Source organism: Phocoena phocoena, chromosome 11 (genome assembly GCF_963924675.1).
Source record: "Phocoena phocoena chromosome 11, mPhoPho1.1, whole genome shotgun sequence".
NCBI classification, from domain to species: domain Eukaryota; kingdom Metazoa; phylum Chordata; class Mammalia; order Artiodactyla; family Phocoenidae; genus Phocoena; species Phocoena phocoena.
In genome coordinates, this window is record NC_089229.1 from 76,748,959 (window position 1) to 76,764,801 (window position 15,843).

Here is a 15,843-nt window from a genome sequence, read left to right on the forward strand (position 1 = left end):
GTGAGTTGATGAATGTTAACTAAACTTATTGTGGTAATTTATTTTGCTGTTTATATATATATCAAATCATCATGTTGTACACCAAATGTTATATGTCAATTATATTTCAATAAAACTGGGGGTGGGGTGAGAAGGCACTTTAATACTGTGGACAGTTTTTAGTTTTGATAAATTAGTTCATGTAAACAAAACACAACAAAAAAACCAACCTCTAATTTTCTGGTAGCTTTCACTTTGTCCCTAGATTTGAGTTGGAGGTTAATGTAGGAAGTGTGACTATGAATGCATATATCTGTTGACTTCTTGTACCCACAAAATGAAGGCTAAAATAAATATAACAAGGATAACTATAGGCTATAGCCATGATCATTTATACAAGAAAAACAGAGCCTCTGAATTGAGGATTGCGTAGATATACATGCATATAAAAAGTGATCAGTAGCAATATTCTTACACATTTTCAGTGGCAGAAGTGCCAAGAGCAATTTTATTAGTTCTTATTTGCTGTGCATTTTGAGGGAATGTCAATACACATACCAGTGTTTTCAGAAGCAAAAAGCTTAATGATGTTTCCCACCTACTCATACCCCCTTAAAACCATTCAGTGAAACCATTTAACTCTTTAATTATGGTGGAATAGAGCTGACCTCTTTTCTGCATGGTCATGAAGAAACATTTTACTTATTTATTAGCACACGAATTTTTTCTGGAAATTCATATCTTCAAGCTTAATGCAGTGATTATGTTTTGACTTGTAATCTTCCCCTCCATTTTTGTTGTTGCTGTTCTGTACAGATTATCAACGCCTGATGACTGTGGCGGAAGGCATCACCACACTTCTGTTCCCATTTCAGTGGCAGCATGTTTATGTGCCCATCCTCCCTGCTTCTCTGCTACATTTTCTTGATGCTCCTGTCCCTTATCTGATGGGCCTTCAGTCAAAAGAAGGAACTGACCGTTCTAAGCTAGAACTTCCTCAAGAGGTAAAAACTTACAGTGAACGATGAAGCACTTGCTGTTTGTTGATTTAGGTCAAGCCCACTTTTGTTAGATAGCACTGTCTTTGTCTGAACTGAGTCTCTGGCTATTCTGCATCTTCCAAGTAGGTCTAGGGCAGAGGCTCAGCCATAGAATGCAGATCCTGATTCCTGATGATTATTATATGACATAGTCATTAATTAAACATGGATCAAAACAGGACAGTGGCAAATTTTCACAGCTGTAAATTTGTGAAGATGGAGCAGTAGTAGTATTATCTAGGAGCTTTATTATTTTAATAACATTTTATTTCTTTTTCCCTATTCCTGTTATAAATTTTGTTTTTAAGTGGTACAGCCCAATTTTAACATCCTTTAAATTATTGTATTAATTGAGGTGAATTTGATTCTTGACCTCTACCACATGAAAAGTAACATCTTTCAGCAAGCTAGGGATCATGGAAATATTAAATACTTTAGTAGTCTGTTTTCAGACGTAAGGCCAGTTTTCAGCTTTTTCTAAATGTTAGCTTAGCTGTCTGGTTGAGATAAAAATTCTAACCCTTAGCTTTTAGTCTACCTTAAGATTACTGTGCTTTCTGTGTGCTATATTTTCAAATGTTGTTTCAGAAGAAAATAAACAGGAATTCTTGAAAGCATTTTGAATCTAATTTTTAGCTGTTGTTAATGGTACTCAGAATTGAAATGTAAAGACTTTGAATTGAAATATTGATGAGAGTGCCATGGCCTATTAAAAAACATAAAATGGTTAATTACATTATATTATTCGCTATTTAATTAGCACCTTTCTTAATAAAATCTTTCATGCTGTGCTTCACTCTTTTTTGTTATTACCCATTTTAATAAATGAATTTAAAATAACATACTAAGCCACAGACGTTATACCCAGTAATGATTTCTGTAATCATCCGCTGCTTACTTTATTCTAATGAATGTTTCCCTACCAAAATTAACATTTTTGTTCAGGGGAAAATAGCTTGATTCAGATCATATAAAATACACATGCAAACTGTTCTGCTCTTTTTTGAGCTTGTGCACATTCTCTGCTTCTCCCTCTCTCTTATACCTCTTTTTTCTAATACCTGAACTCTCATTTTCTCTTTTATTAAATTAATCTAAGTATCTTGTTGATTCAAAGAAGTAAGTCCTTTAAATTTTTAAGGAAAAAGAAATAGACTAGCCAAATGCATTTTGTTTTCTTTTTTTTTTTTTTTTTTTTGCGGTACGCGGGCCTCTCACTGCTGTGGCCTCTCCCGCTCGGAGCGCAGGCTCAGCGGCCATGGCCCATGGGCCCAGCCACTCCGCGGCACGTGGGATCCTCCCGGACCGGGGCACGAACCCGCGTCCCCTGCATCGGCAGGCAGACTCTCAACCACTGCGCCACCAGGGAAGCCCATGCATTTTGTTTTAAAGACTTAAACAGTGACATGTTTTAGCTTCTTGTTGAGTATTTGGTCTCTTTGCATGTTAATTAAATGGTATATTTTTAGACATAAATATTATCTTTCCATTTTTGCATGAGTAATAATTGTTGAGAAATTTTAAATGCCACCTTGATGTATTTGTCAGGAAATCTTTCTGTCTCTATGCCTGTGTGTATACTCTGACTCTAAAAATAAACAAACTTAAAAATTCTGAAAGCTGTTACAATAATGTCTGTGATTTTCTAATTTTTCATTCACTAAACCAACACTATTTAATAAATATACATACTCATGTATTCATAGAGTAGAATAATAAGAAATAACCTGAATCAGCTGTGAAAATAACACTGCTTCTGTATAGAAAGTATTCATTAATGCATTACTGTTTTATAAGAAAAGGCTAATAGCATATCACTTTGCTCTGGTTTCATTTTACAATGAGATGAAAGAATCTACTCCACAGAATTTGGAGGAGGAAGTGGGTATAAAAATAGTCTTTTTAAAAAAGTGACTAGTAATACCCTCCCTTGCCTTGAAAACTGTAAAATATACTAATAGCTAAAAATAGTGAGAGGGCTTCTTAGAATAGTTGTGAAAATAAGTTTACAAAATGATTATTTTAAGAAGACATGATTTTAGTTGTTAACTAACTAATGTAACTACATAGACTTATAATTAACTACCCACTCGCTTGCCCCATGATTCCAAAATGACAGGCACAGGTAGCGATTTGTTATATTGTTTTGGTCGGGGGAGCGGGGGAGAGTGATGGTGGAAGGATGTGGCACTGGGGATTAGTTGCATAGACTGTACCTCATTTTCTACCATTCTTGCTCATCTTTACAGTGAACGGTAGACAAAAAAATCTAGGGAAAAACTGAAGCAGCATTACTTTGCTACTTTCTTTTTGTCATATCTTGCCCTAAAATTTTATGAAAATGTTAAATGTGCCCCTCTGGCTTACCCTTATACCAACTTAACTTCAGCTATTGAGAAACCAGGACTCTTACCAAACATGAAGAGGGCTGTCCTGGACTCACATCCCTGGATACTTCTTCCTCTTGCCTATATTTTTAAGGTTCCACAAAATGACAATGTCCTTAAGCCTTATTCATTCATTCATCAAACAGTTGTATCATACACTACTAGTGTACAATATACTGGGAGACATATAGAGAAAAATGTCACCTTTAAGAGGTGATTTCTGATTTCCAAAGTAAGACATTTACAAATATCAATAACACAGGCTAAAAAAAAACGAATAAGAGGAATGAAAGAACTAAGAATATATACAGAGGAAACCAAGATGCCTTTAGGATAGGAACATGGGAAGCCTTCATGGCAGAAGAGATCATTAAGCTTCAAGTCTTTGTTGCCTACTTTTGAGGGAATGTTTGTTGTTTTTAATTGGAAGTAATTACATATGAAGGCTTCTGGGCAGTGTTAATCAGTAAAAATAGAGAAATATTTAGTTCTAGGGACTTCCCTTTTGGTCCAGTGGTTAAGACTCCGTGCTCCCAATGCAGGGAGCCTGGGTTCAATCCCTGGTGGGGGAACTAGATCCCACATGCATGCCACAACTAAAAGCGCCTGCATGTCACAACGAAATTCCCGCACGAGGCAACGAGGATTCCGCGGGCCGCAACTAAGACCCGGTGCAGCCAAATAAATAATTAAATATTTTTTAAAAAAGAAATAGTTCTAAAACATCATAAGATTGAGATGTTGAGTATATTTGTTATTCTTGAGTTCTTAAATTTTGTTTTTAATTTAATGGTATTAAAAGTGAGAAACTGACTTAGAATACTCTATTTTATGGAGTTCTTATCTGTTTTAGAAAAAGGGCTTTTGGGGGCTTCCCTGGTGGCACAGTGGTTGAGAGTCCGCCTGCCGATGCAGGGGACACAGGTTCGTGCCCCGGTCCGGGAAGATCCCACATGCTGCGGAGCGGCTGGGCCCGTGAGCCATGGCCACTGAGCCTGCGCGTCCGGAGCCTGTGCCCCGCAATGGGAGAGGCCACAACAGTGAGAGGCCCGCGTACCGAAAAAAAAAAAAAAAAAAGGGCTTTTTGGTTTTTCTTCAATAAATTTTTATAACACAAGTTTACATTCCCTATTTCTACTTTGTAATAATCAAAGCCCCAATTCAGGCTCCTGTAAGTCAGCATAGGAGGGTGAGAGAGACTTGCGGGAACATGAAGACAGGCCTGTAGCTGTGGTGCTGGAACATCCACCTTGCCGCACATTTTTGGCTCAGCAGTGATTACATGAGCATAACAAGCTTTAAAATTTCCCCAAATGTATCATTTTTCTCTTTTCACAGGGGAAGGAGAGGTATAGAAAAGGATAGCAGGAAGGCATTAATGAAGGATACAGTACAAAATGTAAGTGGTGAGAGGTTGCTGGTTAACACTTAGATTAGCAAGTTAGTGAATTTTTTCTTCTGTTTTTAAAGACATTGAATCATCCATTTGAATTATGGTGACCTAGTTTCTCCCTTTAAGCCTTACAGTATATCCTACTTTCTAGAGACTAGAAACATATATAAAGATGTGGATTTAAATAAAGCTGTAATAGCACTACTGTCTTCAGTAAGATGTGACTTCAGCTTTTACTTTATTTAGAGAAAACTATTGACATTGGAGATGAGGCATAATGTAGAAGAAAAAAAATCCCTTAAGCTACCAGGCTGTTTGAGGGTGCGTACCTGGAACAGGTGTCAGGAAGTCACCTACCTTCTTGGGCCTCAGCTTCTTCATCTGCAGAATTAAAGGGTTGGATTCAAAGGTTATTTTAGGCTTGAAGAATCACTGTTGATTCATTTTTGGATGGTGGAAAATCTTGAGTTTTTATCAATCTTAATTTGGAATTTTGCTATACTTCTTGCTTATCAGTATCTAATATGAAGAACAAGGATCAAACAGAAATAACAGGGACTTCCCTGGTGGCGCAGTGGTTAGGAATCTGCCTGCCATTGCAGGGGACACAGGTTCAAGCCCTAGTCCAGGAAGATCCCACATGCTGCAGGGCAACTAAGCCCCCGTATGCCACAACTACAGAACCCATGCACCACAACTACTGAGCCTGTGCTCTAGAGCCCGTAAGCCACAACTACTGAAGCCCACACGCCTAGAGCCCGTGCTCCACAACAAGAGAAGCCACCACAGTGAGAAGCCCGCACACTGCAATGAAGAGTAGCCCCCCCACTCACCGCAACTAGAGAAAGCCTGGGCGCCGCAATGAAGACCCAATGCGGCCAAAAACTAATTAATTATTATTTTAAATTTGACATTCAAAAAAAAAAAAGGAGAGAATAACAGAAGCCTAATTGTTTGCTCTCCTCTTTTCATCTTACCTTGGCATTCAGGATCAGAAGACAGTATGAATTCTCTCCTTGCTGACCTGGGGGCATTGTTGAGGGGCGGGGAGATGGGGAAGCATGAGGTGAGGCTTCCTATTGTGTTTATTGACTTCACCCCATGCCTTGTGTCCAGCTACTAATCCAGTCAGGATCAGTTTTATGTGATGGGCTACCTTGCCCCCCTCCTCCTCCCCAGTTTAGGAGCTTAGTTTTCCTTTACTCTGACAACCTTGTTCTGATCAAGAGGGTATGGACAGTAAAGGTAAAATACTGTTTTTGTATATACTGTCATCAAGTACCTGAGGGACAATGCAAATTTTAGGCAGGTACTTAGCCCCTTGAATTTTCTATATCTGAAAGATATTTAAAAGTCTTTTAATTCAAAATCCAAAGTGTAAGCAAACTCAAAAAACATTTCCTCTTATTTCTGTCTCCTCTTTTCCTCAACTCAAAAATGTTCAAGTCAAGTCTGAGTTACCCAAGAGTTGGTCACTTACCTTTCTCTAGGCACTTGCCTCCACTGCTCTCTGCCTCCTGCTCTTCGTCCAGTGGCTTCTGAAATGGTTTTGCCATGTAAGAGGTTGAAGCTAATTTAGATAAAGTGAAAATTTGTGGGTTTTCTGTGGACTGGATTGCTCTTTGCCAGTTTCATTCCATTTTGGGGTACTACAGCTGCTAAATTTTAGCAGTTATTGCTAATTCTACATTATAAATGGTGTTAGAGCAGTGGAATGGCATAGAAAGTTCAAGCTTAGTAAGCATTTTATTTTCCCCAGTGCCTAATTTGTAAGGTACTATGAGTCTGTGTGCTTTTACCTGTCTAAGGAAAGTCTGTTCGATGCCATGCATTACAGAGTTATATCCAGATTATAATAAACTGATGAGACCCAGGGGAAATGATTCATATGTATTAAATATATACTTATATATTCCCTCACATAGGGAAAAATGCTGGCAACAGAGATTTATTTTTAAAGAATAAAATATTCTTAACTCTGAGAAGGTTAACATAAAAGACAGTGCAACCTTTTCTTTATAATAGTTGGTTTTGTTTATAATAGTTGGCAAGAATATTTTAGAACATAAAATTACTATAAAACCTTTGTATTTTTTAATTGATACTTTATCATTTTATTAAGTAAAAGTTTTTTAAATTAATCTTTTAATTGAAGTATAGTCGACTTACAATGTTGTGTTAGTTTCTGCTGTACAGCAAAGTGAATCAGCCATACATATACATATATCCAGTCTCCTCTAGATTCCATTTCCATATAGGTCATTACAGAGCACCAAATAGAGTTCCCTGTGCTATACAGCAGTTTGTTATTAGTTATCTTTTATGTATAATAGTGTGTATATGTCAATCCCAATCTCCAATTTAAAAACCTTTGTATTTCTTTTTCCTCTTTCAGGCTAATTTGTGTTTTGTGGATATTGACAACCATTTTATTGAGTTGCCTGAAGAATTTCCACAGTTCCCCAATAAAGTAGATTTTATCCAGGAACTCTCTGAAATTCTTCTTCAATTTGGGATCCCTCCTGAGGGCAGCCTACGTTGTAGTGAGAGTGCCACGAAGCTAAAGAATCTGGTTCTGAAAGACTTGGTCAATGACAAGAAGAATGGCAACATCTCTGCTAATAACATTAGCATGTATGAGTTACTGAAGGGCAACGAAACCATAGCCCGCCTCCAGGCTCTAGCCAAGCGGACTGGTGTGACCATGGAAAAAATGGACCTCTCTGCCTCTTTGAGTGAAAAAGAAAAAGATTTAAAACTGCAGTGTGAAGAGGCAGAACTAAGGGACTACCAGCTCAACGTACAGCTCCGAGAGGTCTTTGCTAACCGCTTTACACAGATGTTTGCAGATTATGAAGCGTTTGTGATTCAGACTGCCCAGGACATGGAATCTTGGCTGACCAACCGGGAACAGATGCAGAACTTTGACAAAGTAAAAAGAAGCAGAGTTTCCCTTTTCATGGTTTTTAGTGGGCTATACATTACTGATTTTGTTAACTTTTTTAAAATACAGATTTTTCTGCCTCTCCTTTCCCTTTAAGAACTCTTTTTTACCAGTATTTTATACTATATAAAATAATTTCACTGGAAAGTATAAATCAACTAGCTCATTAAGCTGCTCATTGAATTATGTATTTAATTGCCTTTAACCTTATTTTTAACTTTTCTATACTTTAAAGATGTTTGAAATGAAACTTAAATTCCGTGTTTTTCAAATCTGTTCATACTGTCTCACCTTGTACGCATTTTATTTACTCATATTTTAGGATCAAGTCTAGTTAAATGAGGCCTATTCCTTTTCTAATAAATCCTTATTCTTACATTTTGTCTTCATCCTGCAATGAAGTCACGACTTGCCCATGTAAAGGTAACAGTTTACTTTCAGAAGGTAAATTTTTATCTCATCTTAGGATCAAAAGAGAGAAAAAGGGAGGTTTTATGAGAAAAATGAGTTTTTATGACTTTAACCCTCTGTTCCTAAGATTTTGGAAAGGGAAGACAGAAAACGACACTAACTTTTGATTGTCCTGCTGAAATTGAAGCTTCTTTCTAAGGTTTACTATAGAGTATTCTTCTGCCGGTTTTTCTGGACATATCCACCAATTTTTTTTTTTCTTCCAGACAAAAGCACTTAGGGGTGTGCATTAACTCTTTCAGGTCACTAGGGTATAGTTCAGTCCCTTGCCTCTGTGATTGCCAAGGCATGATATTGCCATTAGAATGAATTATGGCTTTTTGCTAAATAGTACCCTTGTATCATGAAAGACCTCTCAAAGGGGCTAATATGTTCTAAGAGGCTAATCTACAACCTTGGAGCATCTGACAAATAAGAATTAATAAAAAATTTTGTAAAGGTGGGTGGTATAAAAGATTATTTTCTGATTTCATCAGATTTTTTTAGATGAGTTATATAAACCACATTTAACAGTTAATTTCTGATGCACTTTATGTTTGAGAAAACTTCTTTAATAAATTAAGAGGCTTTCACCTCTCCAAATGTATTCTTGCTCTTAGTTTCCATTCTCATTAAGCTTAACCATTTTTCCACATTTTTTCCTAGCCAGCTTGGAACTAATCTGTGTATACTCATGATTTATCCTTGGAGCAATTCAAATTCTTATCTAAATCGAGCACTGGTACTTTCTTCCTTCTTAATCTTTATGTAGCTTCAAACTATAAATGGAATTCTTTTTATATAACCCCTAGAGAAATGAAAGTTTCATGTTGGATTCCAGAAGGCTTGTAATCATCTCATTTTCACTAGGAAAATTTACAGGACTATCACACAGTAGTCCTGCAAGCCAAGTCTTTGCTGCCTTAAGTGATGTAGCCCACAAGGATCTGAATATCAAAAGCCAGACATTTGGTCCATTTAGGAAAAAAGGCTGTTTGCTCTGTGAAAAGTAAAATTGATATTTATCTGTAAAATATCTTTTGAAGAGGTGAACTATTTCTGGAGATGACTGTGAACCTTTCTTTGGTTATTTGGATTTGTGTAACTACATCTGAACTATGGAGGCACTTAAATTGAATAAGTGGATTTCTGTAAGGAAGTTTTTCAAAGCTATCCTAAATTTCAGAATTTATTTCCTAAATAAATATGCTAGGAGGAAGCTAGTGAGTATTAAGGAGAGTAACCTTAGGTCAGAACTTATCCTTCCACCTTTCCCCTTCTGGCTTTTGCCACATTGGACCTAATCAAAAGAATGAAAAGCAAAAGTAACCCCACAGCTGAAATAGTAATCCACTTCCGAATTTTAGCTAGTGTCAAATTGTGGCTAGAATTCCTCTACATACATGGACCTGAAGAGCCAAAGGAAAAAAATGAACCCTTTGAATTAGAAACTGATTACAATTTACTGAACCATTCCATGCAAGCAGAAAGGCTGGTAACAGGAACATGTGGCTGGTTGTACATGTTTTCCAAAGGCTTGGCTTGCTTTGGATGGTTTTTCAGGCAGTGCTTTTTTTAGTTGTTAAGGCCTAAACTATTCTTTCAGCACAGGTCTGGATGGAGTTTGATCTTTAACTCATACTCCTCCATCAGTTTTTAACTGGGGGGGGCCTAGGAAAACATCCCCCTGAACCAAAGATTTTACCCATAAGCACAAATTCCACGTTGTTGGATTTTTTAAGGTTATTGCTTATGTATATCTTATTATTGTATCAGTTAATCACCTCGATGCCTTATGACTTGGAGGTATTTGGCACAGGCTAGGAATAGAGAGCAGAAGAAATTACAGCTCACTGGGGAAAGGGGTCAAATTTAATGGTAAGTGAAGAGAATGATTGATGATCATGTAGCAACTGATCCACCATCTTTCATTAATGATGTCCTTTTTTCTGCATAATGGTCATGAGGACCAGAACGTAAATCAATTTTGAAAGGTGGGATCAGTGCTGAAGAACTAAGTGACCTAAATTCTATGACTTTAGAAGATAGGAAGAGAAAGTGGAGTTTTAAGGATTTTTAAATTTCAAGCATCAGTTTTGTGTGTTATAAGATTGTGAAAAGGAATGATCTTAGCAACAGATAATTTTTGGATTTATCATGTAGTATTGAGATGGTCTCTTTGCACTAATAATTGCCTGATTATCTCATTACAGGCTTCCTTTCTGTCTGACCAGCCTGAACCTTATCTGCCATTTCTTTCACGCTTCATTGAAACACAGATGTTTGCCACCTTTATTGATAATAAAATTATGTCTCAGTGGGAAGAGAAAGATCCTTTGCTTCGAGTCTTTGACTCTCGGATTGAGAAGATAAGACTGTATAATGTAAGGGCACCCACCTTGAGGACATCTATATATCAGAAATGCAGCACTTTAAAAGAAGCAGGTACATTTGTTATGCCTTTTAAAATTAACTTAAAATCCATGATCATATCTTTTTACACATCGTTGTCCTTATAAACTACAGAATTAATTTTCAATTTTAGACTTCTTGGTTAACCCTTGTACTGTATCAAGAGATGCTTTCTATCGTTTTGTTTCCTTCTGTTTTGTGAGCTAATGTCTGTCCTGTTCCTGCTTGACATTCCTCTTCCCTCAGAAGATGAAAAACAATAACAAATTGAATGGAATACAACTATAAGGTTGCTGTGAAACTGTTAATTTCTGTCTTGCTGCTTATTTTGCCTTTTTGCTTTTTACCTATTCTGTCTTCATCCAAGGAAAGATAAGTATTAATTTGAAATAGTAAATTTGAGTTGCTGCCTAATTTACATAACTAAAGCAGTATATTTACTTTAGCGGTGCCATTAATTAAGATAGCTTCATTTACTGAAATTAAATCTCTAGATTCTTGTATTCAAATTAGAGGTTCCTAATCCTGACATTAGTTTTTCCTCTCAGAGAATTATGAGTCTTGGCCAATCTTGTCTGGCAGTGTGATATAGTCCGTTAAATAAATAATCATATTAATAGTGTTTACTGAGTACATACTATGTGAGGGACATAATACCAGCTGTTTTACATGCATTTTGACATTTGATCTTAATAATGAGGGGGTATAGACACATTTTATTGTCTGTTTTATTGCTGTCGTCATCTTACAGTTGAGAAAACTGAGAGGTTAAGTAACTTGCTGTGATTGCATAGCTTGTGGTTGGTAGAGCCCTGATTTGGACCAGAGTTTGACTGATTCTAACCCCTGGAGTCTCACTACCACATTAGCTGTTCATTCAATAAATGAACATGTAAAATGTACCACTCCACACAACTTTATACATTTATACCTGGTTCCTAACTCTTTCTTTGCCAAATAAAGTGATATCTATCACTTGAGTGCCCCTTCCTTTTATTTCTTCCCCTTCGTGTAGAAGTTATTTGAGAGCAATTTTTTTTTTCTGGAGCAAAAAGGGGCAGCAAATGTGGATTTTCTTTGCTCTGCCTCTGTTGCTTGCCTTTCTCACTTTATTTTAAATAGATCAAAGTTACAGGAGTGGTGATGCTGTAGTTGTAGCATATTTTAAGGAAAGAAGTATATAAATGATGTCTCTTGTGTAGCCTTAGAGGTTTCTGATGACTCGCTGAAACATCATTCTGTTGTATCCCACTTATGAGGATAGATCCTTGGAGCCCCTTTAGGAAGTGGCAATTGTTTCTGTGTTTCTAGAAGTTGAGGGAGTAGAGTGAATGAAATTGTCTATGCCTATTCAGAGAATAGTATGACTTTCAGTGCTTTAATAGCCATGTAAATAGTGTAATGCCTTGTTGAGCAAATTTTATTCTTCCCTTCCTGACAGAATTTTTTAAATGAAGTTAAGCGCTGATTGCTATATTTGTGTGCTTCTAGAAAATTTTTTCAATTAAAATAGATTTTCTATCAGCCTCTCAGAGTTTTATACTCCTACTGTCATTGCAGAAATTATATAAACTGTTGAAAATGTACCATTGTAGCTTATATATGCAGTCCTTTTATTTTATGATGCTATTAAAAAAGCATTGACAAACAGACAATATGTACCCAAAACACTTCTTTACTGCTTTTATATTAAAAGAGCTTTAAGAACAACAACAACAAGAATGTACCATTACAGGTTTAATATATATGAAAAAGAGATTAGACTAAATTAGGAATAGTCTCCCAGGAACTTAATTTATCAAAGACTTTCTTAAAAAGTAAAAGGAGGGCTTCCCTTGTGGCGCAGTGGTTAAGAATCCACCTGCCAATGCAGGGGACACGGGTTTGAACCCTGGTCCAGGAAGATCCCACATGCCGCGGAGCAACTAAGCCTGTGCACCACAACTACTGAGCCTGCGCTCTAGAGGCCGTGAGCCACAACTACTGAGCCCGTGTGCCACAACTACTGAAGCCCACATGCCACAACTACTGAAGCCCACATGCCTAGAGCCCATGCTCCACAACAAGAGAAGCCACTGCAATGAGAAGCCCGTGCACCATAATGAAGAGTAGCCCCCACTCGCTGCAACTAGAGAAAGCCCGGGCGCAGCAACGAAGACCCAACGCAGCCAAAGATAAAAATAAAAATGAATAAATAAATTTATTTTTAAAAAAAGTAAAAGGAGGCAGTCAGCTGTAACTATGTCTCACAGATGGTGCAGTTATTTCTTTTATCAGGTAAAATTGTCTCCTCCCCACCCTCACCCACAACAGAAACTAGGATTTTTTTGGTTGACATTGGATTTTATTGTGTATCTTGTTTCTTTTTTTCTGTCCTTTGTTGTGTTGCTTTTGTTTCTGTTTTGCCTCTAACTAAAAAGAATTTTGATTTGCAGGTGAACTCTTTAGGCAGAGGCTATCTGCTGCTGATATTGTGGCACCAGAACCTCATGATTTCTGTGCAGAAAGACACCAAGTTGCTAGTAACGCAGAGTTTTCTTATTCCTTACTGATCACAGAAAATGAGTTTTGGCACAAACCCTTGAAAGTCTAACAACAGCCCCATGATCTCTCAAAGCAGGCATTTAATAATTTCTGAATGTTCAGTATTCACTGATGATACAATCACTGAAAAGTAGCATTGTGTTATGCTCCCTATGGCAATCTTATAAACCCTAGAGTAATTCATTGTGAATCATGATTTTTGTTTTTACAGAGCTTCCGAACTAAAGGAGAATAACACAATATCAGATGGATTTTTTTCTGTCATTTTAAATCCAATGGAAAAACTAAAGCTACTTTTCCTTTTTTCCTTTTGTGAGAACAGAAGCGCTTTTTGGCAGAGATGGAATTCTGTAGTATTTCATGGAACATAAAATTGTCAGGGACTTCAGAGAATTCCATGCCATGAATCTAAGCATTATTTCTCTAACCATCTGTTAATTGTGTTTTATAAATATTAAGAAGCATTAAGATTATAGATACGGTTGTGGAGAGTCAGGGGGCATCATTGAAAATTAAATATCATTTCACATTAAAACATGACATCCTTTTGCCCAGCCTAGAACATATGGACTATGTTTCACAAGAAGTTACAAGTTACACATTAAAAATAAAATGAAATTCAAAAAGTTGTGGATAAATTCATATGAGTTATAAAGAAAAATTAGGGAAGCTTAAAACAGATACCTAACATTTTGAAGTTTAGGGTAATAATGCCTTCTGCACACATGCCTTAATGTTGCAAATGCAAACAACTGGCTGGGAGGCATCGATCTCACATAAGATGGTCTTAAGTAGCTCCATTTGACAAGAGTGAAATGTGTCATGGACAGACCCCTCCCCATCCAAAACAGAAATTTTTCTAGAGTATATATGGGGAAGAACCAGCAATACTCAATCTGCTGGTATTGAGTGGGGCAAAATAAACTGATTCTATGAAATATTGTAAAAATACCTGTTTACTTCTCTCAAATCCCAAGATTGGCGGTTCCCATGGTGTGTTCTGTTTATCACACAACCACACTTACTGCTTGTTCTCCTTGCAGTAACCTCTAGTCAAGGGATGGGAGACCTAATCTTGCTTCACAAGTATTATATTTTTTCTTGAAAATTCAGTTGATAAAGGCATTTAAGATCAGATTTTTTACCAGAGAAATAGTTCACTGTTTCCTGGGCCTTTGAAACATCTCTCAACTTTATGTGGTTTTAAAATAGAAATGTTGAGTAATTCCTATTTTTTAACTCTGGCCTATTTTATTCTTCAAAAGGCAGCTTCTTATCCTCTGGACATTTTCTAAATGCCTGCTTATTTTATTTTTCTCTGCATTATGCCTTTTGATCTAATAAACACTCCTAAATGACTCCTACTAATGAGAATGTGTTGCTAAAAGTGAGGTGATAAACTTTACACAGTTTCTTGTTTTTACAAATGGAGAAGCATGAATATTTAATGGATCTTTGCACAAAGAAATAAAGTAACATAAGGCTACAGTGCTTGCTTTTTTCTTCCCTTTGTCTTTCAGCTCAAGGAGAATATTTTATTTGCCATCATTTTCTTTAATGTTGTACTTAGAACCATATTTTCATTAAGAATATTGAATTTCCCACTTAAGGGAAACTGTTTCAATACTAAATTATAGATTTTATTTTTTAACCCCGCTGCCCTGCTTTTGACAAATGCAGAAAATAGTATGAAAATGAATTATCTAGTATTTACTTAAAACTAACCTTTTTATACTTAACATTATACTGATTTCTGAAGAGCTTTTGTAAAAATCTATTTCAGACTATCAGAAAGGTTGAGTTTCTTGTCACTGCATGAATGGAGGAAGCATTACTTTTTAAGGTTTAGCCAATGAAATGTCTCTAATATGTTATGAATTTAATTTATAGCGCAGTCAATTGAGCAGCGACTGATGAAAATGGATCACACTGCAATCCACCCACATCTACTTGATATGAAAATTGGTCAAGGCAAATATGAGCAAGGGTTCTTTCCAAAGTTACAGTCTGATGTCTTGGCAACAGGACCAGCTAATAACAAGTAAGCATGTTCTTCACTTGAGTAGTTGGTTGAAGGAGTGAATGAAGGGCACAGTGCTCTAATGGGGAATGCTTAACTGTTAAACATTTTATCAGTCATTACTTTTTCAAAGACCAAATTAATCTGCTTGAAATATGAATTGACACTCAGTGAGTACTTGACTTTTAATTCCATCATGTAAGAAAATCCAAAGACTAGATATTTTTCTCTTGTTGAAGTAATGTGCACTTAGGAATAGTTTCATTTTAAATGACTGTGTTTTAAATATAATGCTAATACTGTCTAATGGAATTAGAAAAGTTATGCCTTCACTGTCTGTATTAGTTTCCTAGGACTGCTGTAACAAAGTACTATAAACTTGGTCGCTTAAAACGAGAGAAATTTATTCTTTCATAGTTCTGGAAGCTAGAAGTCCAAAATCAAGGTATTGGCAGCGCCATGCTGCCTCCAAGGCCTGTAGGAAAGGACCCTTCCTTGCCCCTTCCCACTTCTGGTAGTCCCAGGCATTGTTTGGCTTACAGGAGCATAACTCGGTCTCTGCCTCCTCTTCACAAGGCTACCATCCCTCTGTGTCTGTTCTCCTCTTGTAAGGACAACAGTTATGTTGGATTAGGGCCCACCCTAAATGCCCTCATCTTAACTTGATTACATGT

At 36.7% G+C, this 15,843-nt stretch overlaps 1 protein-coding gene across 3 annotated transcripts in view; it reads left to right on the forward strand.

Annotated features, from left to right (window-relative positions):
• Nucleotides 1-15,843, forward strand: part of DENND5B (DENN domain containing 5B) — a 209,215-nt gene that overhangs the window by 137,940 nt on the left and 55,432 nt on the right. For 2 of the 3 annotated variants that reach the window (XM_065886567.1, XM_065886568.1), the window contains 4 exons: nt 796-983; nt 7,195-7,731; nt 10,407-10,638; nt 15,040-15,190. In XM_065886567.1, coding sequence (XP_065742639.1) covers nt 796-983; nt 7,195-7,731; nt 10,407-10,638; nt 15,040-15,190 — 1,108 coding nt within the window. Of the gene's footprint in view, nt 1-795; nt 984-7,194; nt 7,840-10,406; nt 10,639-15,039; nt 15,191-15,843 lie in introns of those variants that run through there. The other variant, XM_065886569.1, reaches the window with a different exon arrangement.